This window comes from Mustela erminea, chromosome 11, assembly GCF_009829155.1.
Source record: "Mustela erminea isolate mMusErm1 chromosome 11, mMusErm1.Pri, whole genome shotgun sequence".
In the NCBI taxonomy this organism is placed as follows: Eukaryota; Metazoa; Chordata; class Mammalia; order Carnivora; family Mustelidae; genus Mustela; species Mustela erminea.
Genome location: NC_045624.1, coordinates 90,987,135 through 91,014,348, shown reverse-complemented (window position 1 = coordinate 91,014,348; position 27,214 = coordinate 90,987,135). Strand labels below are relative to the sequence as shown.

General features: G+C 39.7%; 1 protein-coding gene and 1 non-coding gene across 2 annotated transcripts in view; both read left to right on the top strand.

Moving 5' to 3' along the window:
• Positions 1-8,218: 8,218 nt before the first annotated feature.
• LOC116568782 overlaps positions 8,219-27,214 on the top strand; it is a 42,201-nt gene continuing 23,205 nt past the window's right edge. Inside the window, exons 1-2 of the mRNA XM_032304424.1 lie at positions 8,219-8,297; positions 8,408-8,771. Coding sequence (XP_032160315.1) covers positions 8,255-8,297; positions 8,408-8,771 — 407 coding nt within the window. The 5' untranslated portion in view covers positions 8,219-8,254. The remainder of the gene's footprint in view (positions 8,298-8,407; positions 8,772-27,214) is intronic.
• LOC116569726 lies at positions 9,630-9,732 on the top strand. The gene has a single exon (XR_004277157.1). It is a non-coding gene; the product is annotated as a U6 spliceosomal RNA (small nuclear RNA).

The following is a 27,214-nucleotide window of genomic DNA, read 5'->3' as shown; positions in this document are numbered from 1 at the left end:
TCTCGGCTGGATTTCTTGTTGATCTTCTGGGGGAGGGGCCTGTTGTTGTGATTCTCAAGTGTCTCTGCCCCAGGCGGAATGACACCGCCCTTACCCGGGGCCGGGGTGAGTAATCCGCTCGGGTTTGCTTTCAGGAGCTTTTTGTTCCCTGAGCGCTTTCCGTAGAGTTCCGGAGGACGGGAATACAAATGGCGGCCTCCTGGTCTCCTGCCCGGAGGAGCCGAGAGCCCAGGGCCGCACTCCTCAGTGCGCCCTCAGAGAACAGCGCCCAGTTACTCCCGTCTGCCTGACCTCCGGCCGCGCTCCGAGCTCACCATGCCTGCGACCAGTTCAAGGTAACACCGAGCTGTGAGCTTACTGTCGGCTCTGTCTCTGTAGCCCCCTTTCCCGTTCCAATACCCGCAAGGTCTGCGACACTCAGACACCCCTGATCCTTCTGTGACCATGCGGGACCTGAGGCCACGCTGACCCCGCGTGGGCTTCGCCCCGGTTTAGCCTCTGGAGCGATGTCCCTCAGCAGAACAGACTTTTAAAAGTCCTGATTTTGTGCGCCGTTGCTCCGCCGCTTGGCGGGAGCCGGCCCCTTCCCCCGGGGTCTATCTTCCCGTTGCTTTGGATTCACTTCTCCGCCGGTCCTACCTTTCAGAAAGTGGTTGTTTTTCTGTTTCCAGAATTGCTGTTCTTCTTCTCTTCGATCTGCCGATGGATTTTCAGGTGTTTGCAATCTTTAGATAAGCTATCTAGCTGATCTCTGGCTAGCTGAAGCAGTCTCAGCCTGCTACTTCTCCTCCATCTTGACTCCTCCCCCCTGTTTGGAGATTTTTGATGACTGCTTCAATCTCCTTACTGGCTATGGGTCTGTTCAGGTTTTCTATTTCTTCCTGGTTCAGTTGTTGTAGTTTATATGTCTCTAGGAATGTATCCATTTCTTCCAGATTGTTGAATTTGTTGGCATAGAGTTGCTCATAGTGTGTTCTTATAATTGTTTGTATTTCTTTGGTGTTGATTGTGATCTCTCCTCTTTCATTCATGATTTTATTTATTTGAGTCCTTTCTCTTTTCTTTTTGATAAGTCTGGCTAGGGGTTTATCAATCATTAATTCTTTCAAAGAATGAGCTCCTAGTTTCATTGATTTGTTCTATTGTTTTTTTGGTTTCTATTTCATTGATTTCTGTTCTGATATTTATGATTTCTCTTCTCCTGCTGGGTTTAGGCTTTCTTTGTTGTTCTTTTGGAAGGCATCTTGAAATAGTTGCTGTGGCTAAGGTTGAAGAGGTTACTACCTATTTTCTCCTCTAGGATTTTGATGGATTCCTGTCTCACATTGAGGTCTTTCATTCATTTAGAGTTTATCTTTGTTTACGGTGTGAAAGAATGGTCCAGTTTCATTCTTCCATATATAGATGTCCAATTTTCCCATCACCATTTATTGAAGAGACTGTCTTTTTAAAAGAAGAGACAAGAACCATATTGTCCTCTCAATTGATACAGAAAATGCATTTGACAAAATAGAGCATCTTTTCTGATTGTAACTCTTCAGAGTGTAGGGATAGAGGGCACAGTCCTCAATTTCATGAAAGCCATCTATAAAAAGCCTACAGTGAATATCATTCTCAATGGGGAAAAGCTGAGAGCTTTTTCCTTAGGATTAGGAACACAAGGGAGAAGGAGCAAGATGCCAGAGAAGTAGGAGACCCTATTTCAACCTGTTCCCTGAATTGAGCTGGATATCTACCAGAACACTCTGAACACTCATGAAATCAACCTGTGATGTAAGATTATACACATCTGTTCTCTACGGAGGCAGAGGATCATCAGTTGAGAGGTACAAAGGAGAAGTTGGGTTTGCATGAACAGATATTAGAAGATAAACAGAAGGGGGAGGGAGCCACCAGAGCTAGCCATTGGAAAGTAATACCCCAATGCAAAAGTGCCCAGGCTTGGGTTCCAGCAGTAGCTTGGAGACTAGTGGCTGCAAGATGTGAAGGGACCGGTAACAGCACTCACACAGAACAAAGGGACTTAAGGGAAGATTGTTGGGACCATGTGGCTGCAGGTGTGGACCTACGCCCACAGTCCTGGGACTGGCCGCAGCTTCCACCTGCCTTGCCTGAGAGGACCTGACACAAACTCAAGGCAGCAGTCACTGGGGCTGGCAGCTGCCCCTGCCACTCCTGCCACCTCCATTGCCTTGACCCCCATTGGGGCTGAGAAGACCTGGGGCAGACTTGAGTCAGGGGTCCCAGGAATTGCAGCTGCTGTGACCAGGCTCACCTGGACCAGTATCGCTAGTGGTTTTCGTGGCACCAGTGTACAGAGAAAAGCGGGGGCCTCCACTGACCACTGAGGTGGTCACTGGGGGTAAAGACCACCTGTGGGAGTCTACAGTATTCAACAAGGCTTATAAAAGGTGAATCTGTGTTCTGGACCATTCAGAAAGGATCAGACTGTGGCTTCTCTTTGAGGTGGAGGTCTGGGTGCAGAGAGTTGACTTTGCTCTTACCCTTCGAAAAGGCACAAAATGCCATCAGAGAACAAAAGCCTCCAGAGAACAACAGCCCAAAAAACACAGACCCTTGATGGGGAGCAGGGCAAATCACCCCAAGCAGGATTGATTGAAAAACAATGTGGCAGACCCCTATCCCAGAAGACAAACTGAAAGAAGACAAAAAACGACAGGGTCCCCATGAAACCATAAAACCCCAGCACCAGGGGAAAACAGTATATTAAGTTCCTGGTATTGCCTTACAGCCTATATATTTCTTAGCTACAACTTTTCTCTCCCCCTCTTTTTTTTCTCAATTCTTTCTCATGATTCTTGTTCTTTTATTTCTGTTACCTACTTGCCATTTTAATTAGATGTTTAATACAACATATTCTGTAGTAACATTTTAACTTGAACTTTTTCATACATATACCTTTTTCTTTTTCTTTATATATATAGATATAAATATAGATATAAGCTTCACTATAGTCCTTTTTTTTCCCCTTTTCAATGCTATCATTATATATATGCCAGTTTTAATTTCCCTGTATCTCTGGAAATTTGAGTTCTATAACAAAAATAACAAGATACATGCAGGAAGAACTGAAATATCCTTTCTCACCCACATTGAGGGATTATAATCACCTTCCATCACCCCCCCTTTTATTTATTTATTTGTTTTGTTTTGTTTTTATTTTTTCTTTTGATGGTCTTTTTGTGTGTTGGTTTGGTTTTGGTTTTGTACTTTACAGCCTTACTCTTGGGGCTCATTTTGGCTGGATTATTTTCTTTCTTTCTTTCTTTCTTTCTTTCTTTCTTTCTTTCTTTCCTTCCTTCTTTCATCAGTGACTTCTGATTGCTCCAAAACTCCCCAGGGTCCACCTTGCTTGGATAGTGGTTGATATTTTCAACTATATATCCCCTTAACTGCAATTCAACAGAATGATAAGTAGGAGGAATTTCCAGCAAAGAAAAGACACAGAGACAATGGCCTCTCCAGCAGGTCTAATGGATATGGATCTAAGCAAGATGTCAGAAATAGACTTCAGGGTAATAGTTGTAAAGATAATAGTAGGCTGGAGAAAACTAGATTTGGCAACATAGATTCATTAAGGGCAGAAGTGGCAGTAGATCTGGCAGAACTTAAAAATGCTATCAATGAGAGTATCTAATCTAGATACTCTAACAGTTAGGGTAAATGAGACAGAAGGACAAATCAGCCATCATGAAGACAAACTAATAGAAAAGAAGGAGTAGGAGGAGACCTGGAACAAACAGCTTAAAATACATGAAAACAGAATTAGAGAAATAAATGATGTTATGAAATGTTCCAATGTCACTATTATAGGGATCCCTGAGGGGTGGAGAGAGAAAGAGGACTAGAAGATATATTTGACCAAATTGTAGCAAGAATTTCCCTAATCTGGGGAATGAAACAAGTAATAGTGTCCTAGAGGCAGAGGACAGCCCCCAAGATCAATGGGGGGAGATTAAACCTCAGGCATGTAATAGTAAAACTCACAAATTTTAAAACCAAGGAAACAATTTTAAGGGCATTAAGGAAAAGAGATTCCTTACATACAGAGGAAGGAACATCAGAATAACATCAGACTTGTTCGCAGAGACCTGGCAAGCCAGAAAGCGCTCAAAAGACATATTCAGGGTACTAAATGAGAAGAATACACAACCAAGAATTCTTTATCTGGCAAGGCTGTCATTCAGAATAGTTGGAGAGGTAAGAAGCTTCCAGGACTGCAGAGACTGAAAAAATATGTGACCGCTAAACCGGCTTTGCAAGAAATATTAATGGGTGTTCTATAAAAGGAGAAAGACCCCCAAAAGTGATACAGAACAGATATACAGACAATCCATAGAAACAAGGGCTTCACAGGCAACATGATGACAATAAAATCTTTTCTGCCAATAATCACTATCAATGTGAACAGCCTAAATGCTCCCATAAAACAGCACAGGCTTGCAGATTGGATAAAGACAGGACTCATCCATATGCTGTCTACAAGAGATGCATTTTGAACCTAATGATACATCAAGACTGAAAGTGGGTGGATGGAGAATGATCCTTCATGCCAACAGACCTGAAAGGAAATCCAGGGTAGCAATTCTCATATCAGACAAATTAGATTTTAAGCTAAAGACTCTAGTCAGAGATACAGGACATTATATAATTCTTAAAGGGTCTATCAAACAAGAAGATCTAACAATTGTAAATATCTATGCCCCCAACCTGGGAGGAGCCAATTACCTAAGCTAACTGTTAACCAAAATAGAGTCTAGTTGATAATAATACGTTAATTGTAGGAGACTTTAACACTCCACTCTCAGCAATAGACAGATCAGCTAAGCAGAAAATCAACAAAGAAACAAGAGTTTTGAATGACACACTGTACCAGGTGGACCTCATAGATATATACAGACTTCCATCCTAAAACAACAGAATACTCATTCTTCTCAAACTTGCATGAAACTCTCTCCAGAATAGAACACATACTGGGCAACAAATTAGGTCTCAACTGATACCAAAAGATTGAGATTATTCCCTGCATATTCTCAGACCACAATGCTGTGAAACAGGAACTCAATCTCAAAAAAAAAAAAAAAGAAAGAAAGAAAGAAAGAAAGAAAGAAAGAAAGAAAGAAAGAAAAGAAAAGAAAAGAAAAGAAAAGTGTGTAAGAAATTCAAACACTTGGAAGCTAAAGACCATTCTGCTCAAGAATGTTTGGGTCAATCAATAAATCAAAGAAGAACTTAATTCATGGAAACCAATGAGAATGAAGACACATTGATCCAAAACCTATAGGATATGGCAAAGGTGGTCCTAAGGGGGAAATACATTGCCATCTAAGCCTTACTCAAAAAAATAGAAAAATCCCAAATACAGAAAATAAGAAACCTTAAAGAACTGGAGAATCAACAACAAATTAAACCTAACCCACATATGAGAAGGGAAATAATTAAGATTAGAACAGAGATCAATGAATTAGAAACCAGAAATACAGTAGAAAACATTTATGAAACTAGAAGCTTGTTCTTTGAAAGAATTAATAAGATCAATAAACCACTGACAAGACTTACCCAAAAGAAAAGAGAAAGGGCCCAAATTAATAAAATCATGAGTGAAAGGGGAGAAATCATGACTAACACTAAGGAAATAGAAATAATCATCAGAAATTATTATCAACAGCTATATGCCAATAAGTTAAGCAACCTAGAAGAAATGGATGCATTCCTGGAAACCTATAAACTTCCAAGACTGAAACAGGAAGACATTGACAACCTGAATAGACCAATAACTAGTAATTAGATTGAAGCAGTGATTAAAAACCTCCCAGAAAAACTGGAGTCCAGATCCTAATGGATTCCCTGGATAATTCTACCAAACAATCAAAAAAGAAATAGTACCTATTCTCCTGAAACTGTTCCAAAAAAATAGAAACAGAAGGAAAACTTCCAGACTCTTTTTATGAAGCCAGCATTACCTTGACCCCCAAACCAGGCAAAGACCCAACCAAAAAGGAGAATTTCAGACCAATATCCCTGATGAATATGGATGCCAAGATTCTCAACAAGATCCTAGCTAATAAGATCCAACAGTACATTAAAGATTATCGACTAGGTGGGGGAGGAGTCAAGATGGCGGAGAAGTAGCAGGCTGAGACTACTTCAGCTAGCCCGAGATCAGCTAGATAGCTTATCTAAAGATTGCAAACACCTGCAAATCCATCAGCAGATTGAAGAGAAGAACAGCAATTCTAGAAACAGAAAAACAACTACTTTCTGAAAGGTAGGTCTGGCGGAGTAGTGAATACAAAGTGACGGGAAGATAGACCCCGGGGGGAGGGGCCGGCTCCAGGCAAGCAGCAGAGCAACGGAGCACAAAATCAGGACTTTTAAAAGTCTGTTCCGCTGAGGGACAGCGCTCCAGAGGCTAAACCGGGGCGAAGCCCACACAGGGTCAGCGTGGCCTCAGGTCCCGCAGGGTCACAGAAGGATCGGGGGTGTCAAGTACAACTTGAAAACATCAAAAGGATATATTATTGTCAGGCACAGAATGTCTTTTATGTTTGTTATCATTTTTAGTGTGATAATGTAATTTTAACTTTCTGAAAGATATTTTTATGGTGATTACATATATAGAAACTCAAACATGAAAAAAATTGAGTAATATAGCCACCATCCAAAGGGGTAAGTAGTATAGGAGGGTGCCTATTTTCATAGGTCATAACTAATATTCACAATATCTTTTTAAGGACCTAATAAATTTTCAAAACACAATGTTAACTAAATGGGTTAAGTGATAAAGGACTGGTGTTTAATAGTTTTTGGCAATTACAAATATTCTTATAAATTACTTAAAGACTTGCAGTATTGCTTACAATAAGTTAACCAAATAAGGAGAATTAAAAAACAGATATGCAAATATCAGTTAAAATGTATATTTATATATTAAATTGCAAGTATTCCTATTTCTGTTTATAAATATGTACATGGGTCCTTGGGTGGTATAGTCAGTAAAGGGTTGGATCTTGCTTTTGGTTCAGATCATAAACTGGGGGTCCTGGGATCAAGCCTCACTTCCAGTTCTGAGTTCAATAGGAAGTCGGCTTGGAATTCTCTTTCTTCTACCTTTGTCAGCCCCATGCATTGTCTCTCTGTCTCTCTCTCTCATATAAATGAATAAATCTTTAAAAATTATAAATATGTAGAGAAAAATCAAAGTAAAAGTAAATGATGGGTGCCTTGTGCTGTCATTTTTACAGTTCATTTTTCTCAAATTGCCTTTAAGGAAGTACATTTCTTGTATGTGCTATTATGTACCAGCTCTGTGTTTTTGCCTCAGTCACTTCTCTTTGTCACTATACTCATTTGGGAAATGGAGACTAATCATGGCAGCTCTCTCATGAGACTGCCGAGAGTAATAAATAAAATAATGCAAGAAAATATTGAGAACACTGCTTGACATATTACAAGTCCACAACAGACATCGGAAGAATATTAATTGTAAAGTTCATCCTTACTTATGTGACATAACATTCCTTTGCAAATGATCCTGCCTATGACATCATGCTCACAAGACTGTTGCAAGCCCCAGGGCAAGTAGAAGCTGGTTTCCAGAGACTGCTCTGACCCGTGTATCCCCAGCAATTGTAGCCTCGTCCCTTCTTGGAGGTACCCAGATGATAAATGAAATTGCATTTCTCTGAGTCCTAATCTGCCTGGTGACATCTCAGTTAACTTTAAAAATGCTTATGCACAACTCACATTCAACAACATCGATGAGATAGTTCACTGCCTGTTGTTCTGTTGTGCTGTGTTAAAGAAGAGTTAAGGTCAGATTTCCCATCCCAGTCCCAGATCAACAGCAAGTCAGAGACAGACAGACATAGGGGCTGAGCACAGCAGGCACATCCTCATGTTTCTGAGCAATGTTTCTGCAGTATTCGATCCCGGAGGGATGGCTGATGGGTGTGAGAATCATCCTGTCCTACCCCAGACAGACACATTCATACTAGAAATTTCCTAGCAGATAGGGAATCCTCTCACCCCATCTGCCCAGCAATGATGGGACACAGGAAGCCCCAGACTGCTCAGATCTGTGGCCAATCATGAACAACCTCAGAGAACTATCTAAGCCACCACTTCTGAGATACCCAAATGAGCCCCGCCCTCCTGCCACTGACATGTCAAGTCCTGCCAACAGGGACTTCACTTCTTACCTTGTCACTGGGGAGCCAGCCAGGCCAACGGGATGCCACTTCTGGAAGCAGTCATCTTCTCCTGTCTCTGGGCCTGTGAGTTTTCCCCCAGGCACTTCAGTCTACAGGAGAGAGTCAAGAAATTCTTTATCGTTGCCTTTTTCTGTATCATTTTTTCATGGGAATTTCTCTTCTTTGCTTTGCAGTTGGCCTCGGGCAGGTGAAGTTGGAGCAACCTGAAATATCAATTTCCAGAGCAAGATATAAGAGTGCCCCCATACTATGCAAGGTATCTTCTAAAGACTTTACCAATGAAGTCATACACTGGTACCGGCAGAAACCACATCAGGAGATAGAACATCTAACATATATCTTGACAAGCTATACTCAAGTTTCTTTAGGTGGGAAGAAAAACAAACTTGAAGCAACTAAAAATGCTATTACTTCTACTTCAACCTTGAAGGTAAATTTCTTAGAGCAAGAAGATGAGGCCATGTACTACTGTGCCTGCTGGGACTGGATCCACAGCATCAGAGTTGCTAAGAAAAGCTACGCAAGAACCATCTTAAGGTCTGACCTACCCACATCCTTCTCAATATGGCAACCACAGAGGTTGCACAGCTGGGTGCCCAGCCTGAGCCTCTCTTTCTGCTCTATTTCCTGAACTCTGCAGGAAGACCTTTTTGATTCTACTCATATAATGAGCTTCACATGATATCAGCAGCACTGGTAGAAACATAAACATTTTGATACTATTTCCCATGAAATTCTGTTATCTGGGAACTCTGAATACAGGATTGGTGGTTCAGAGAAAAATCCATTTATCTGTTAATTCACCATAGAAAAAGAGATTTTGAGTATTTGAATGGTTCAGAATGAATCCAGAAAAAGTTATACATTTTACATAAATATTTCCTATTATTCCTACTTTCTGATTTTATTCATTTATTACAGTTCTTCAGAGGTTCAATGATCTTTTGAATTAAATATTGCCTTCTATTTGTATCTGAGGCCATCCTGAAGGTATCTGACCATTAATTCCTGAAGTAAACAATCAGGTATTTGTTGGTATAGGAGAGACCAAGGTTTAAACCCTGTATTCTAGAGGTAGCAGCAGAACCTCTCCACATTCAGGGATCAATTCTAGGAGAAAACCAGCACATTGGGTGTCTCCGGCATGATGGATATACCTCTGACTTCGTTCTCCAGGGTTCTACAAAGAAAACTAAGAATCTAAGGACCAAATGGTTAAAAGGAAAGATAATACACCCTGCATACATCTCTAAAGAAAAAAAAAAGGCACTGTCCCTCACAAACCAATAAAACAAAAAATCATTATTGAGAATTGAATTCTGTGATTAGTAACTGTATGGTTGTGAGTTTATAAGAAATAGGGAAACATGCAGTGTAAAAATTCCACTCCCTTTCTTGCTTCAGCAGCACATATACTAAAACTGGAATGATACAGAGAATATTAGCATGGCCCCTGTGCAAGGATGGCATGCGAATTCATGAAGTGTTCCATATTTTTCTAAAAAATATATAATAATTCCACCCCTGCATCTTTAGAATCCACTTTCAAAGGATGAGGAAAAACCTTTACTTCGCAAACCTTGTACCTTTGGTAACACAGTAACACGAATATCTGATCACATAATTACCATGCCTGCATTTAATACTTGGTCCCCGAGATCATGACAACATAGTCATTCTTTTTCTCTTTCTAAGAATCAGGTGGTGCTACCAAGTACAGAGGTGCTAGAGAGGCAGAATGAAGTCCTCCCACAGCAGTGTCATTGCCTTCTCAGAGGCAAACACATGATCTGATGTCCTACACCCTGTCCATTATGACTCCTATTTGTGGTTGATCCTGGGAGGAGAACACTGAATGAATGGTTTCAACATCACCTTACCTTTCACCTAATAAGTCTACAGAAGCAAAGGTAAGAAGACCACTTCTTGTGATGTGAATGAAATATGTGAATGAAAAGAGGGAATAAGGGGCACCTGGGTGGCTCAATCATTAAGCATCTGCCTTTGGCTCAGGTCATAATCCCAGGGTCCTGGGATCGAGCCTCACATCAGGCTCCCTGCTCAGGAGGAAGCCTGCTGCTCCCTCTCTCACTCCTGTTTGTGTTCCCTCTCTCACTGTGTCGCTTTCTGTGAAATAAATAAATAAAATCTTAAAAAAAAAAAAAGAAGCACTGATACGCTTCTCACAGTATCAGTGCTAAATACAGATTATTTCATTTAATCCTAAAAAGAACAGTGCAGACCTTGATTAACATGGCCACATGGTAATGAATCTCAGGAGATGGAACCACTCTTACTTTTCAACACAAAACATCCACGACACACTACAGTGTGAGCAGTATGGCACAGGGTACCTCATCTATGAGGCTTTGAAGTGAGAGAATACCATGTAGCTCTTAAAAACATGCTTTTTGAAGAATTATAAGTAAAATTTACAACTTTACTGAAAGTCAAACCAATTCTCCCCTCACGTGGACCATGGCAGGCATTACTAAGGTGTGCATATTAACCTCCAAAGGCACCCAGAGCATGGAGCCTCAAGAGAGGATCTGATCAAGATGGAAGGCCAAAGGTAGAGTCAGTATTTTCAGCACCCCTGCCATCAATATTTTTGGGTTTTTACATTTAATAAAGATTGTTTGTATAATAATTTAAAATGTAACTATATAAAAAATAATAAAATAAAACTGTCTATATGACATTTCAAATGGTTATATATTTATATTTTCCATTCTATGGTATTACTGCTTACACCCCCAGAAAAAAGAATAACTAGAAAACTATGATTAAATACAATGAAAAGAGTGGTTACCATGGAATAAGAGGGCCACAAACTATGCCCAAGTCCAGCAAACCCCCAGTTTAGTAAATAAGGTTTTACTGAAACACAGCCTGGACCATATGCTTACAAATTGTAGAAATCTGCCCTTGCATTACAATGGCAGAGCCCAATATTTGCAACAGAGACCCAAAAACCTTAAACTATTGATCATTTATCCCTCTACAGAAGATATTTGTCAATCACCTCCCTAGAATGATATACTACTGAGTGACATTTATTTTTATTTTATCTTTCCTCCTGTTTCAGGGTTTCCTCAATGACCCTTTGTTAATATCCACTCTCCCCATATTAACTAGCTCACTCTGGATAAATTTCTTGCCATATCTTTGATTCATTTTCCTCATTTGGAAATGGAAAACATAAACATATTTACCTGGAGGAACCACTGAGAGAAGTAACTTAGAGAATACATATAAAGTTCTTCCACATGCTTGGAGCAGGCCTAATGTTCATTATATTGAGGCACTGAATTTCTTATATGGGTTACTATGGCATATTTGATCATAATATTACAAAATATAAAACCAAGACCAAAACTTATTATTTTCTCTACTTCTTAATTTTAAATAATAGAATAAGTGAAAATAGAAAACTTTTCCTCTCAGATTTTCTAACAGAACACCAGCTGCTGACATTCCTGGAATACAACCATGTCTATTCATTTCCTAACTGTCTGTGATGGCTTTTGTGCTACAGTGGCTGAGGTGATGAATTAGAAGAGAGACCTTAGGGCCAAACAGCCTAAGTAAAGTTTTTGTTATCTGACTCTGAACTGAAAAATGTTGGCAGCTCCTTCCATGCAAAAAAAAAAAAAAAAAAAAAAAGTAAAGAAATGAGTTTTTAACTACAATTAAAATTCAAGATACAATAAGAAAATATTTTGATAAATTTTACTCTGAAAATGAAAACAAATCTTGCATGGCAAAAAGCAGCATAAGTTAAATCAAAAGACAAATAACAATCCATGAGGAAATACTTTCAAGTTGTACAGCACATGATGATCAACTATCCTCAAAATAAAAATACATTTTAAAAATGGAAGGAAAATGGCAAAAGACATGAAAATCCAATTCACGAAGAGAAATATAAAAATAGTTCTTGAATATATTCATGTTCAACTTCAACTTTAATAAGGTAAATATCAATTAAAATTACATTGAGATACCATTTCTCATTCATGAGACTGAATAAAAGCAGTACACTATGTTGGGGAAGCTGTGGGAGACACTCTGACACATTGCTGGAAGGATGTAAAATACAACCCTTTCATGGAGGAATTTGGAAATATCTAACAAAATTTCACATGTATTTAACTTTAACCTAGCAAAAACACTTTTAGAAATTTACTCTGAAGGTACAGTTTCAACACTATATATATATATATATATATATATGCACAAAATTATTCATTGGGTAACTGCAAAATGTTAGAAATGATATAAATATCCAAATATAGTGAGTTTAGTTGGATAAATGATGGCACATACACCTAGTAGAAGAGTATACACTGCTAAATAGAATGTGAGATGTAAAATCCATTGTAATACATTTTTCTGGAAAATCACAATTGGAAGGTAAAATTTTAAAAATATTATCATTTACAATAGTCACACTAACAATATCAAGAGAACCTCTATAATATGTAGAGGTTAAATTTAACCAAAAATGGGAAGGATTTGTATGCTAAAATCAATAAAACTTTACTGACAGAAGTTGAAGAACAAGTAAATAAATCTAGAGTTACATGTTCACAGATTGGAAGACTCAATACTGATAAATACGTTCGATGTAATCCCTACTAAAATCCCCGGAGAACTTCTCATACAAATTAATAAACTGATTGTAATATTTATGTGGGAAGATGAAGAAGAGTGCATTGCAAAATAGTTTTGAAAATAATTTAAGCACTTACTATGGTCAAGACAGTGGGGTATTGGTGAAAACATAGATACATAGATAAGAGGGATAGAATCCAGAAATAAGGCAACACATATGTGGTTAACTAATTTCTAACAAAGATGCCAGGGAAATCCATTGGACAAAGAATGGACTTCTCTACAACTGGTTATGAAACAACTTTTCATCTATGTAAAAAATAATAATAATAATAATAAACTACAATCCATATCAAATATCACATACACAAACTAAAAACAGATTCTAGGACAAAATGTAAACACTAAAGCAATAACACTTCTAGGTATTTTTGTGAACACACTGTGAAAATATGTCACAAAAATATTTGTGACCGGGGGGACAAGATGGCGGGGGAAGTAGGTGGAGGCGCCTTTTCAACCTGTACCCTAAAGTGAGCTGATTACCTACCAAAGAACTCCAATCACCCATGAAATCAGTCTGAGATCAGAATTATACGCAACTGGATCTCTACAGGGGCAGAAGACGCCAGTGGGCAGGTAAAGCGGAGTGGGAAAGGCGGGCTGATATCGGAAGATAAACAAAAGGGGGAGGGAGCCACCAGAGGTTACTGGTTGGAAAGTAATACTCCTAAGAAAAGAGAGAGTGCCCTGCATCTGGGGACCAGCATTGACCTGGAGACTGGTTGAAAGCACTCCAAAAGAGCAAAGGATCGTGGGAGAGAAATTGTGGGAATCAGGGTGGCTAGGGATAGGGGCTCAAATCCCCGGTCCCAGGACAGCCTCCCCTGGCGCTGAGCCAGAGAAAGTGTGGTGGAGAAACCAGGTCTTGGTCCCTGAGCCACCAGCGTACCCGAGATTGCGTCGGTTCTGGCTCCTGTGAGGGGATGGGAGCCATGCCAGGGTGGCAGAATGCGCTAGCCCTGCTACAGAGCCTGAGATATGCGTGCCCCACATTCTCCCCTGAGAGAGGTACAAAGGCCCAGCCGGCGCTCTTTGATATGCGCCATTGTTTCAGAGCCTTCGCGCCCCAAACTCTCCCCTGAGAGATGTGCGTGAAGGCCCAGCCTGGGGCTTTCAGACCTGTGCCCCGTTCTCAGAGCCTGAGACACACGCGTGACCCACAACCTCCCCTGAAAGAGATGCGAGCAAGCTGGGCACTCTTAGACCCAGAAAGACCAGGCACTCCCAGCCCGGGCCAGCAGGAAAATCTCAGTATGTGATCGCTACTTGGAACCTCTCTGGTGGTCTGGAGCTCCCAGACAGCCACCGCTGCCATGGTTTTGGGTATAAGCAGAAGATCTTGCATCCCCAGGGACCGCGACTTGGAATGTGCTCTGCCAGAGGCCAAGGGGAAATTTATATGGGCTCTGCAACACTCACAGAAGAACAGACTGAGCCTTCTCTCTGAGAGGGAGGTCAGGGTGTAGTTGCTTTCCTCTAAACCTACAAAAACCATCAAAAGCGGTCAAGGCAAGGGGGGGGGGGGAAGGTGAACAAACATAAAAACCTCCAGAGAACAAAAGCCTGAAAAAAACATTTTCCTCAGAGCCCACCCCCTTGAGGGGGACTGGAGGACTTAACTCAGGGAACATCATTGACTGAAAACCCACGTGGCAGGCCCCTCCTCCAGAAAACCAACCAGGAAAGAAAGAAAGAAAAAAAAAAAGACTACAAGAGAACCACCACCACTTCATAGGACAACTTTTATTTTTAATTTGTTCCCACTATTCTGGCCCATTTTTTTATATAGATATTTTTTTTCCTTTTTTTTTTAAATTTATTTTTTATTTATTTTCAGCATAACAGTATTCATTGTTTTTGCACCACACCCAGTGCTCCATGCAATCTGTGCCCTCTCTAATTTTTAACCTATTTACCATCACAGCAAGCTGTCCAGTACATCAAATTCCATAATGACCTTCTAACCTGAAATTTTTGATATATACAACTGTGTTTTTCTTTTGCATTTCTATTTTTTGAATTTTTTTTTCTTAATTTCAGTTTAGTTTAGTCTAGTTTATTCCTTTTCTATTTTTATTTTCTAATATTCATATAGAGTTAAACTTCAAAGTAACCCCCTTTCCCCAATCAATACTACCCTTATAGGTAAACCAATTTTTAATCCCCCTTTATCCTAGGAAAGTTGAGTCCTTTAACAAAGATATCAAGATACATCCAGGAAGGTATCAAAACAACCTTCCTCGCCCACACTGAGAATTTTTAACCACTCTCCCATCTTTTTCTTCCACCAGTGTTTCTGTGTTTTTGTGTTTGTCCTGATAGTATATAAATCTTACACTTGAGGTTCTTTTTGATGAGGTTCTTCCTTTATTTACATATATTTTTTTATCTTGTTATATACTTTTATCAGTCTTTTTGTTTGTCTGTTTTTGTTTGTATACCTCATAAACCTTACCTTGGGGCCCATTTGGGCTGAACCTTCGCTTTCATCTTCCCTTTCTTTTCTATCTCTCTCACTCTCTCTCTCTCTTTTTTCCTTTTCCTTTTCTTTTTTCTCTCATTTGGGTGGGGAATCCTGATTGCTCAGAAGTGTTCCAGGGTGCACCCTGACTGCACCATGGTCTATACATCCAAGTACATCTGTTCAGTCATCTCTCACCAAAATGACTAGGAGGAGGAAGTCCCAACAGAAGAAAAATACAGAGGATGAACCTTCTGCAACAGAGCTAATGGCCATCAACATAGATAATGTGTCAGAAAGAGAATTCGGGGTAACAATTATCCAGGCAATAGCTAGGTTGGAGAAAGCCATGGATGACCAAATGGAATTGATTAGGGCTGAGCTGAAAGCGACCAGACAGGATGTTCACAATGTTAGGGAAGAGCTAAAAGCTACCAGGGCTGAGTTTCACAATGCTCTCAATGAGTTCCAATCTAATCTAAATTCTCTCAAAGCTAGGGTAACTGAGACAGAAGATAGAATTAGTGATCTGGAGGACAAACAGATAGAGAGAAAGGATCAAGAGGAAGCCTGGAACAAACAGCTTAGAAACCACAAAAACAGAATCAGGGAAATAAATGATATCATGAAAAGTTCCAACGTCAGAATGATTGGAATCCCTGAAGGGGAGGAGAAAGAAAGAAGTCTAGAAGATATAGTGGAACTAGTTCTTCATGAAAATTATCCCAGTCTCACAAATGGAACCAGCGTTCATGTACTAGAGGCCGAACGGTCTCCACCCAAGATTATAGATTCCAGAAAAACATCAAGACACCTGGTAGTCAAATTGAGGAATCATAATTGTAGGTATAATCTCTTGAAAGCCTCTAGGACAAAGAGGCTTCTTACTTACAGAGGAAATTCATCAGAATAATGTCAGACCTGTCCACAGAGACCTGGCAAGCCAGAAAGGGCTGGCAAGATATATTCAGGGCACTAAATGAGAAGAACATGCAGCCAAGAATACTTTATCCAGCAAGACTGACATTCAAAGTGGATGGAGAGATAAAGAGTTTCCAAGACCAGCAAGGCTTAAAAGACTATGCAACCACCAAGCCAACACTGCAGGAAATATTAAGGGGGGTTCTATAAAAGAGGAAAAATCCTAAGAATAGCATTGAACAGAAATATAGAGACAATCTACAGGAAGAAAGACTTCAAAGGTAACACGATGTCAATAAAAACGTATCTATCAATAATCACTCTCAATGTGAATGGCCTAAATGCGCCCATCAAATAGCACAGGGTAGCAGATTGGATCAAACGACAGGACCCATCCATATGTTGTCTACAAGAGACCCATTTTGAACCTAAAGATACACCCAGACTGAAAGCAAAGGGATGGAGAAGCATCTTTCATGCCAATGGGCCTCAAAAGAAGGCTGGGGTGGTGATTCTCATATCAGATAAATTAGATTTTAAACTAAAGACTGTAGTCAGAGATACAGAAGGACACTACATAATCCTTAAAGGGACTACCAAGATGATCTAACAATTGTAAATATGTATGCCCCCAATATGGGAGCAGCCAATTACATAAGAAAACTATTAATCAAGATAAAGAGTCATATTGATATGAATACACTAATCGTAGGAGATTTTAACACGCCTCTCTCAGAAATAGATCATCGAAGCAGAAAATCAATAAAGAAACAAGAGCATTGAATGAGACATTGGACCAGATGGACCTCATAGATATATACAGAACATTCCACACTAAAACAACAGAATACTCATTCTTCTCAAGTGCACATGGAACCTTCTCAAGAATTGACCACATATTTGGTCACATATCAGGACTCAACCAATACCAAAGAACTGAGATTATTCCCTGCATATTCTCAGATCACAATGCTTTGAAACTGGAGCTCAATCACAAGGAAAAGTTCAGAAGGAACTTGTTTCAAACACCTGGAAGCTAAAGACCACCTTGCTTAAGAATGCTTGGATCAACCAGGAGATCAAAGAAGAACTGAAACAATTCATGGAAACCAATGAGAATGAAGACACTTCTGTACAAAACCTATGGGATACAGCAAAGGCGGTCCTAAGGGGGAAGTACATAGCCATCCAAGCCTCCCTCAAAAAAATTGAAGAATCCAGAACACAGCAGCTTTCTCTACACCTTAAAGAACTTGAGAATCAAAAACAAATCAAACAAACTCCACACATAAGAAGAAATATCATCAAGATTAGAGCTGAAATCAATGAGGTAGAAACCAAAGATACAGTAGAACGTATCAATGAAACTAGAAGTTGGTTTTTTGAAAGAATCAATAAGATCGATGAGCCACTGGCCACACTAATCCAAAAGAAAAGAGAGAAAGCCCAAATTCATAAAATTATGAATGAAAAGAGAGAGATCACAACTAACACCAAGGAAGTAGAAACAATCATCAGAAGTTATTATCAACAGTTATATGCCAATAAGCTTAGCAACCTAGATGAAACGGATGCATTCCTGGAAAACTATAAACTCCCAAAATTTAACCAGGAAGAAATTGACAACCTGAATAGACTGATATCTAGTAACGAGATTGAAGCGGTGATCAAAAACCTCCCAAAAAACAAGAGCCCACTACGTTTGTATCTTTAGGGTAAATACCCAGTAGTGCAATTTCTGGGTCATAGGGCAGTTCTATTTTCAACATTTTGAGGAACCTCCATGCTGTTTTCCAGTGTGGTTGCACCAGCTTGCATTCCCACCAACAGTGTAGGAGGGTTCCCCTTTCTCCGCATCCTCGCCAGCATCTGTCATTTCCGGACTTGTTGATTTTAGCCATTCTGACTGGTGTGCGGTGATATCTCATTGTGGTTTTGATTTGTATTTCCCTGATGCCGAGTGATATGGAGCAGTTTTTCATGTGTCTGTTGGCCATCTGGATGACTTCTTTGCAGAAATGTCTGTTCATGTCCTCTGCCATTTCTTGATTGGATTATTTGTTCTTTGGGTGTTGACTTTGCTAAGTTCTTTATAGATTTTGGACACTAGTCCTTTATCTGATATGTCATTTGCAAATATCTTCTCCCATTCTGTCAGTTGTCTTTTGATAAAAACATAGTGATCAGAAGGGGCATGTGCACCTGAATGTTTATAGCAGCAATGTCCACAATAGCCAAACTATGGAAAGAACCTAGATGTCCATCAACAGATGAATGGATCAAGAAGATGTGGTATATATACACAATGGAATACTATGCAGCCATCAAAAGAAATGAAATCTTGCCATTTGTGACAACATGGATGGAACTAGAAGGTATCATGCTTAGTGAAATAAGTCAAGCAGAGAAAGACACTATCATATGATCTCCCTGATATGAGGAAGTGGTGATGCAACATGGGGGCTTAAGTGGGTAGGAGAAGAATCAATGAAACAAGATGGGATTGGGAGGGAGACAAACCATAAGTGACTCTTAATCTCACAAAACAAACTGAGGGTTGCTGAGGGAGGGGGGTTGGGAGAAGGGGGGTGGGGTTATGGACATTGAGAGGGTATGTGCTTTGGTGAGTGCTGTGAAGTGTGTAAACCTGGCGATTCACAGACCTGTACCCCTGGGGATAAAAATATATGTTTATATAAAATTAAAAATTAAAAAAAAAAGAGCCCAGGACCTGACAGATTCCCTGGGGAATTCTACCAAACTTTCAAAGAAGAAATAACACCTATTCTCCTAAAGCTGTTTCAAAAAATTAAAGCAGAAGGAAAACTTCCAGACTCTTTCTATGAAGCCAGCATTACCCTGATCCCCAAGCCAGGCAAAGACCCTACCAAAAAGGAGAATTTCAGAGCAATATCACTGCTGAATATGGATGCTAAGATTCTGAACAAGATCCTAGCAAACAGGATCCAACAGCACATTAAAAAGATTATCCACCATGACCAGGTGGGATTCATTCCTGGGCTACAAAGATGGCTCAACATTTGAAAATCAATCAGTGTGATAGAACAAATTAATAAGAATAGAGGGAAGAATAACATGGTCCTCTCAATTGATGCAGAAAAAGCATTTGACAAAATCCAGCATCTCTTCCTGATTAAAACGCTTCAAAGTATAGGGATAGAGGGAACATTCCTGAACGTCATCAAATCTATGAAAGACCCAAAGCAAATACCATCCTCAATGGGAAAAAGCTTGCAGCCTTCCCGTTGATATAAGGAACACGACAAGGATGCCCACTCTCACCACTCTTCTTCAACATAGTATTAGAAGTCCTGGCAACAGCAATCAGACAACAAAGAAAAATAAAAGGTATCCAAATTGGCAATGAAGAAGTCAAACTCTCTCTCTTTGCAGATGACATGATTCTTTATATGGAAAACCCAAAAGACTCCACCCCAAAACTACTAAAACTCATACAGAAATTCAGTAACATGGCAGGATACAAAGTCAATGTACAGAAATCAGTGGCTTTCTTATACACTAACAATGAAAATACAGAAAGGGAAATTAGAGAATCGATTCTGTTTACTATAGCACCAAGAACAGTAAGATACTTGGGAATAAACCTAACCAAAGAGGTAAAGGATCTGTACTTGAGGAACTACAGAACACTCATGAAAGAAACTGAAGAAGACACAAAAAGATGGAAGACCATTCCATGCTCTTGGATTGGAAGAATAAACATTGTTAAAATGTCTATACTGTATCCCTACATCAGAAAGGATGAATATCCAACTTTTGTAGCAACATGGATAGGACTGGAAAAGATTATGCTGAGTGAAATAAGTCAAGCAGAGAAAGTCAATTATCATATGGTTTCACTTACTTGTGGAGCATAACAAATATCATGGAGGACATGGGGAGTTGGAGAGGAGAAGGGAGTTGGGCGAAATTGGAAGGGGAGGTGAACCATGAGAGACTATGGACTCTGAAAAACAATCTGAGGGGAATGAAGTGGTGGGGGGGGTGGGAGGTTGGGGTACCAGGTGGTGGGTATTATAGAGGGCACAGATTGCATGGAGCACTGGGTGTGGTGCAAAAATAATGAGTACTGTTATGCTGAAAATAAATAAATTTAATTAAAAAAAATGTCTATACTGCTAAAGCAATCTATACTTTTAATCCATTCCAATCAAAATTCCACTGGTATTCTTCAAAGAGCTGGAACAAATAATCCTAATATTTGTATGGAATCAGAAGAGGCCCCAAATCGCTAAGGAAATGTTGAAAAACAAAAATAAAACTGGGGGCATCACGTTACCTGATTTTAAGCTTTACTACAAAGCTGTGATCACCAAGACAGCATGGTACTGGCATAAAAACAGACACGTAGAGCAGTGGAACAGAGTAGAGAGCCCAGATATGAACCCTCAACTCTATGGTCAAATAATCTTTGACAAAACAGGAAAAAATATACGGTGGAAAAAAGACAGTCTCTTCAATAAATGGTGCTGGGAAAACTGGGCAGCTATAAGTAGAAGAATGAAACTCGACCATTCTCTTACACCGTACACAAAGATCAACTCAAAATGGATAAAAGACCTCAACGTGAGACAGGAATCCATCAGAATCATAGAGGAGAACATAGGCAGTTACCTCTTCGATATCAGCCACAGCAACTTCTTTCAAGATATGTCTCCAAAGGCAAAGGAAACAAAAGTGAAAATGAACTTTTGGGACTTCTTCAAAATCAAAAGTTTCTGCACAGCAAAGGAAACAGTCAAGAAAACAAAGAGGCAACCCACGGAATGGGAGAAGATATTTGCAAATGACAGTACAGACAAAAGGTTGATATCCAGGATGTATAACAAACTCCTCAAACTCAACACACACAAAACAGATAATCATATCAAAAAATGGGCAGAAGATATGAACAGACATTTCTCCAATTAAGACATACAAATGACTATCAGACACATGAAAAAATGTTCATCAACACTAGCCATCAGGGAGATTCAAATTAAAACCACATTGAGATATCACCTTACACCAGTTAGAATGGCCAAAATTAGCAAGACAGGAAACAACATGTGTTGGAGAGGATGTGGAGAAAGGGGAACCCTCTTCCACTGTTGGTGGGAATGCAAGTTGGTGCAGCCGCTTTGGAGAACAGTGTGGAGATTCCTCAAGAAATTAACAATAGAACTTCCCTATTTCCCTGAAATTGCACTTCTGGGTATTTACCCCAAAGATACAGATGTAGTGAAAAGAAGGGCCATCTGTACCCCAATGTTTATAGCAGCAATGGCTACGGTCACCAAACTGTGGAAAGAACCAAGATGCCCTTCAACGGACGAATGGATAAGGACGATGTGGTCCATATAAACTATGGAGTATTATGCCTCCATCAGAAAGGATGAATACCCAACTTTTGTAGCAACATGGACGGGACTGGAAGAGATTATGCTGAGTGAAATAAGCCAAGCAGAGAGAGTCAATTATCATATGGTTTCACTTATTTGTGGAGCATGAGAATTAACATGGAGAACATGGGGAGATGGAGAGAAGAAGGGAGTTGGGGTAATTGGAAGGGGAGGTGAATCATGAGAGACTATGGACTCTGAAAAACAATCTGAGGGTTTTGAAGGGGCGGGAGGTGGGAGGTCGGGGTACCAGGTGGTGGGTATTATAGAGGGCACGGATTGCTTGGATCACTGGTTGTGGTGCAAAAACAATGAATACTGTTATGCTGAAAATAAAAAATAAATTAAAAGAAAAAGAACCTAAAAAAAAAAAAAGAGAGAGAGAGAGGGCACGGATTGCATGGAGCACTGGGTCTGGTACAAAAACAATGAATACTGTTATGCTAAAAATAAATAAAAAATAAATTAAAAAAAAATTGTGACCTTGGGTTAGCCAAAGGTTTCTCATATAGAACACAAAAAGTAAGAATCAGAAAAGAAATGTTTGACAACTTGCACTTCCTCAATATTAACATTTCTGTTCTCATGATTTCTGTACTTCGCATGATGGAAAATAAACAGTGAATCATATCAATCAAATCAAGACAAATAAAATAATAAAACCACAGATTAAAAAAAATAATAACCCAAATGCCTATCAGAGAAAAGACTGAGATCCACCATACAGAGAGAAGTGTCAAAGCTGAGTATTAACAAATTACAGTTAAAAAATTATAAAGAGATATAATGGGAATTTGGGCAGAGCTCAACTGAAATTTAACAACAATTTACACTAAAGAAAAACAAACAGGGGCTCCTGGGTGGCTCACTTGGTTAGGTGTCTGCTTTTAGCTCAGGTCATGATCTCAGGGCCTGGGATTGAGTCAGGCTTGAGTCCCTGAATCTCAAGTCCCAGACTTGAGCACCCTGCTCTGTGGGGAGTTTCCTTGTCTCTCTGCCTCTCCCTTCCAGCACTACCCCACCACCACCACCACCTGTGCTCTCTTTCCCTCTCTCTCATTCCCTCACTCTTCCTCTCAAATAAATCAATAAAATCTTTTAAAAAATAAAGGAAAACAAACAAAATTTAGGAAAAAGGACCCACATGTGTTCCAAGGTGTTGAGATCTGGAAATAGCTCAGCTCTCATCTTAAAATAGCATCCAAAAAAGTAGGAGGAGCTGAAATGTCTTCTGTGTATCCATTGGAGAACTGAGATTGTACTTAAATAAGAATTGGAGACAGGCTCTTGCAGCTAGAAACAGGAAGTGAGCATTTGTTCTTCTTGGATAGATGTTGTCAAACACATTCACCTGGTCACAAGATTAAAGTGGAAATTTCTAAAGAAATATAAAGAGCTGAGTATAGACTAGTGGAAGAGTGTGAACCCTGAGGGACCATGTATAAAGTATTTCCCATCACCTTTTAAGTGTCTTCTCCAGGAACTCCATAAAATTCTTGGAGGGAAGATCAGGGACATTCCAGAAAAATACTTCCCCCTTGATGCTGTTGGAGGGGAACAACAACTAGAGCTAAATCCACCCAGACCTTATCTATGCGATCACCACTGTAAGAAACAAGTGACTTCATTTGCAGGGGAAGGTGCTGGTGGAATCCCTGTTGAGGGAAGGCAAAGGAGGAGATCACAAAAATGTTCACCAGAAACATCTCCTCTATATCCAAAAGTAACAACTTTTTATTTACAGAAGGATGGGCATCAAAGTACAACCTGAAGTGGTGGGTACTTATTGTGGCTGAGGGAGTGAAATAGGGATTTAAAATTTACTACTTCTGGAAAACTGGAAGGAATAGTTGTGAAGATCACATCCTTAAAACCCATTTTCACTGCATCTGCTTAAAATTGAGACTTAATGAAAATATCAAGAATGTCTCCCTCCCCGACTTTTCACCCACAGGCCAGCAAACCTTTAGTAAAAGTCACAGTGGAATAGAGCTCAGAGAGCTTCAAAAGATGGACTCTCTCTGGTGAGCAAAACAAACGATAGATACCCAACTTTTGTAGCAACATGGACGGGACTGGAAGAGATTATGCTGAGTGAGATAAGTCAAGCAGAGAAAGTCAATTATCATATGGTTTCACTTATTTGTGGAGCTTTAACAAATAGCATGGAGGACATGGGGAGATAGAGAGGAGAAGGGAGTTGGGGAAATTGGAAGGGGAGGTGAATCATGAGAGACTATGGACTCTGAAAAACAATCTGAGGGGTTTGAAGTGGCGGGGGGGTGGGAGGTCGGGGTACCAGGTGGTGGGTATTATAGAGGGCACGGATTGCATGGAGCACTGGGTGTGGTGCAAAAATAATGAATACTGTTATGCTGAAAATAAAAAATAAATTAAAAAAAGACAAATGAGGAGAAAAGACAAAGTAGAACTAGGGAATTTTTAAGTGTCTGAACACTAACAAAACAAAATTCAACCCTGATAACAACAACAAACTTCAACTCCAGTCTAACTCCTGATCCATTAACATAAACCCCCAAAGTAAAGGCCTAACAGGAAAGGTGTGTTCACTTTCAAACACAAAATATATTTACTTCAGTGTCTACTATACCACATAGCATGTCCAGCTTCCAAACAAAAATTTCGTAGACATACAGTAGGTCAGGAAAAACACACTCTGAGGACTCAAAGCCATTACCACAACCAGATTGAGACATGACACAGATGTTGAACTATCAGGGAATTCAAAATAACTATGATTAATATATTAAAGGCTCTAATCTAATGGAAAGGGTAAACAATACTCAAGATTAGACAGATAATTTCAGTAGAGAGATGGAAAGAACCAAATTAAAGGCAAGAAATAAAAACACAATAAAAGAAATGAAGAATGCCATAAAGGATCACCAGTGGATTTAAGAGATGCAAGGAAAGATTTAGTCTCCATGAGTACAGACCAATAGAAATTATCCCAACTGCATTGGAAGGACTAGAGAGAGGGGAAAAAGAAAAGGAGGGAGTTGATAAGCATAACTCATAAAAGCAAAGAACTGTAAGAACTTCCTCCATCTCTCTCTCTCTCTCTCCCACTGATTTCAACCAATGAGGGACTACAGTCCATTAACAATAAAATGGCTTCTTTACATTAATATCATTGAATGGTAACAGTCACACAGTGATGAGAGAAATCTGCTGATAAAGGGAGTTAGTAGACCTATTCTGCAGGATGATTTGGTGTAAATACTGTGGCTCCCTTTCTCTGCTGTGTATGGGTCTTAGCTGTGTGTTCAGAGCACCACTTCTTCTTCGTAAACCAGCTCTCAGATTTGCTTTGTGATCAGCTGAGTATTCAACCACCTCTCCTGACAAGAGCTGGCAGGATGCTATTCCCACTGCAGGTCATCCTGGTGACCTCCCTGTGGATCTGTAAGTGGCTCTACCTATGGGAGATTTCACTCAGTGAAGAAAGGAGATAGAAAGCATGGACAATCAAGCCAGCCATTACTGGAAGAAGAAAGCTCATATGGACATTTAAACTAAGCTGACAAATTTCACCATGAGCTTGAATTCTTCAGGAAGGAAAATTTAAATATCAGACCCTAAGCTTTTCACTAATAGAGAACAAATGTGCATTATTTTGCAAATGTCAAAATTTCATGAATTGTTGCTTTTTTCTCTCTCAGATGCAAATGCAGACATTCTAATAACACAGTTCATGCCATCCATTACTGAAAACAAAGAAACAGAATTTTTAGAACACCAAAGGAAGAATGTAAATATATACTAGTACTGACAGAAGCCAGACCAGCCTCTAAATGAATTCTGTGCATTTCCTGAAATGAAAATGTGGTCCAGGAACAAGGTGTTAATGAGGACAGCTACGAAGCCAGGAAAAGAAAGAGGGTTTACCAGCAAGCCTCAGGATACACCAAGTTAGTGAGGCAAACGCTGGGCTGGAATACTACACCTGCTCAAATACACTCCAGTGAAGTGTGGAAATGCTCTGCTGCCACTGGACAAAAGCCCTCCCACAACTCCACACCTCTGCCATCACATACATGCTCCTTTCTACCTCCCAGAGGGACCTGACTAATGTCTATACAGGAATTTTCTCCTGAATCTGTGTTCTCAGCAAGGTCTGAGCTAGGAGCCCAAGGACCGAACCTGTGATGTTTCTTTCAGTCAGGTCACTTTATCAACTATCCTTACCTCTGTGGGAGCTACACTAACTTCTGCAAGTGTCTTGATTTTTGTACTTCTGCATCTACGAGAAGTTTCTGGGGAAGGAAGACAAATCAATGTGCAAAATGGTGTGCTGAGTTTGAATGAACGAACAAATGAACAAAGGAATGAAAGATGGAAGATACAAGACTTCTGAGTGTTACAGATCTTGATTTCAAATTCCTGCTCAGCCACTTAACCAGCAGCATTGATTGAGGAAAGGAACTAAATCTTTGTTATACTGTGTTCCCAGTTTTAGGTATTAACCTGCTGGATTGCTGGGAACTAAAGATGGTTGCATACAGACAGTTCTAGTACAGGATCAACACATCACAGTGTCCTTTCCCATTATAACTGAGCTACTTCATGAGCCATCTCAGCGAACACAGGATCTCAGGGAGTCTTTAAAAATCACATCTCACTTTGCCCTCTAAACAACAGTAAAGTGTTGCTTTAATTCTAAAAAGCTAAGAATTGTGAAGAGGGAAAGAGTCAAGGGTAATAAATGAAAGAATATTTTTCCTCCAGTATTTTTCTTTATTCACAGTATAGAAATGTCATAGCATCTAAAGCAATAACTACAGTAACTTTAAATATTCATCAAACTTTGTGAACTTTCTATAAACTATTGATCTATAAAATATACTTACTTCTGCATAAGGTTGTGAGATTAGTATCTCGTTTGTTATTATATAATAAGACTTTTATTCCAATTTGCACGCTAAGTTAGAGCTCTCCACACGTTCAATCTGAGTAAAAAAGAGCTCAAGGATAGGTGTGTCTGAAGTAAAAGCTAAAGAAAAAATGCAAGGTCGTTGTTCCCAAGGGGAATATACATTGAATTATTATAACATGGGTGTTTTGGTGAAGGCTTCCAGGATCTGATAGTTATTTATACCAAGAACATAATAAAATGACACTGAGACAGATCTTACTGAGAGGGTCTTTCATTGGTTCTAAAGCAAACCTTCCTTCCCCATTCTTGCCTCTGAGGAAAAAGGGCTGCCTCTACCACTACCTCCCCAGTCCTGATTCATGCCCCCTCTTGGAGCCCATTCTAATTAGTCACTGGCAACACCAAATGTATGGATGTATGTATATCTTTGGCTTGGGTTTGTAGATGACTATACACCTTCTTGTCTTTTCACTGTTTTTTATGTCCACTATCAACTTGTGCAGTACCTCTGGACTTACTCCCTTGCATTTCAAATGGAGACACCAAAATGAGAATCTCTCAGAATCAACTCTCCTTTACCTGAACACCAGTCAGAACT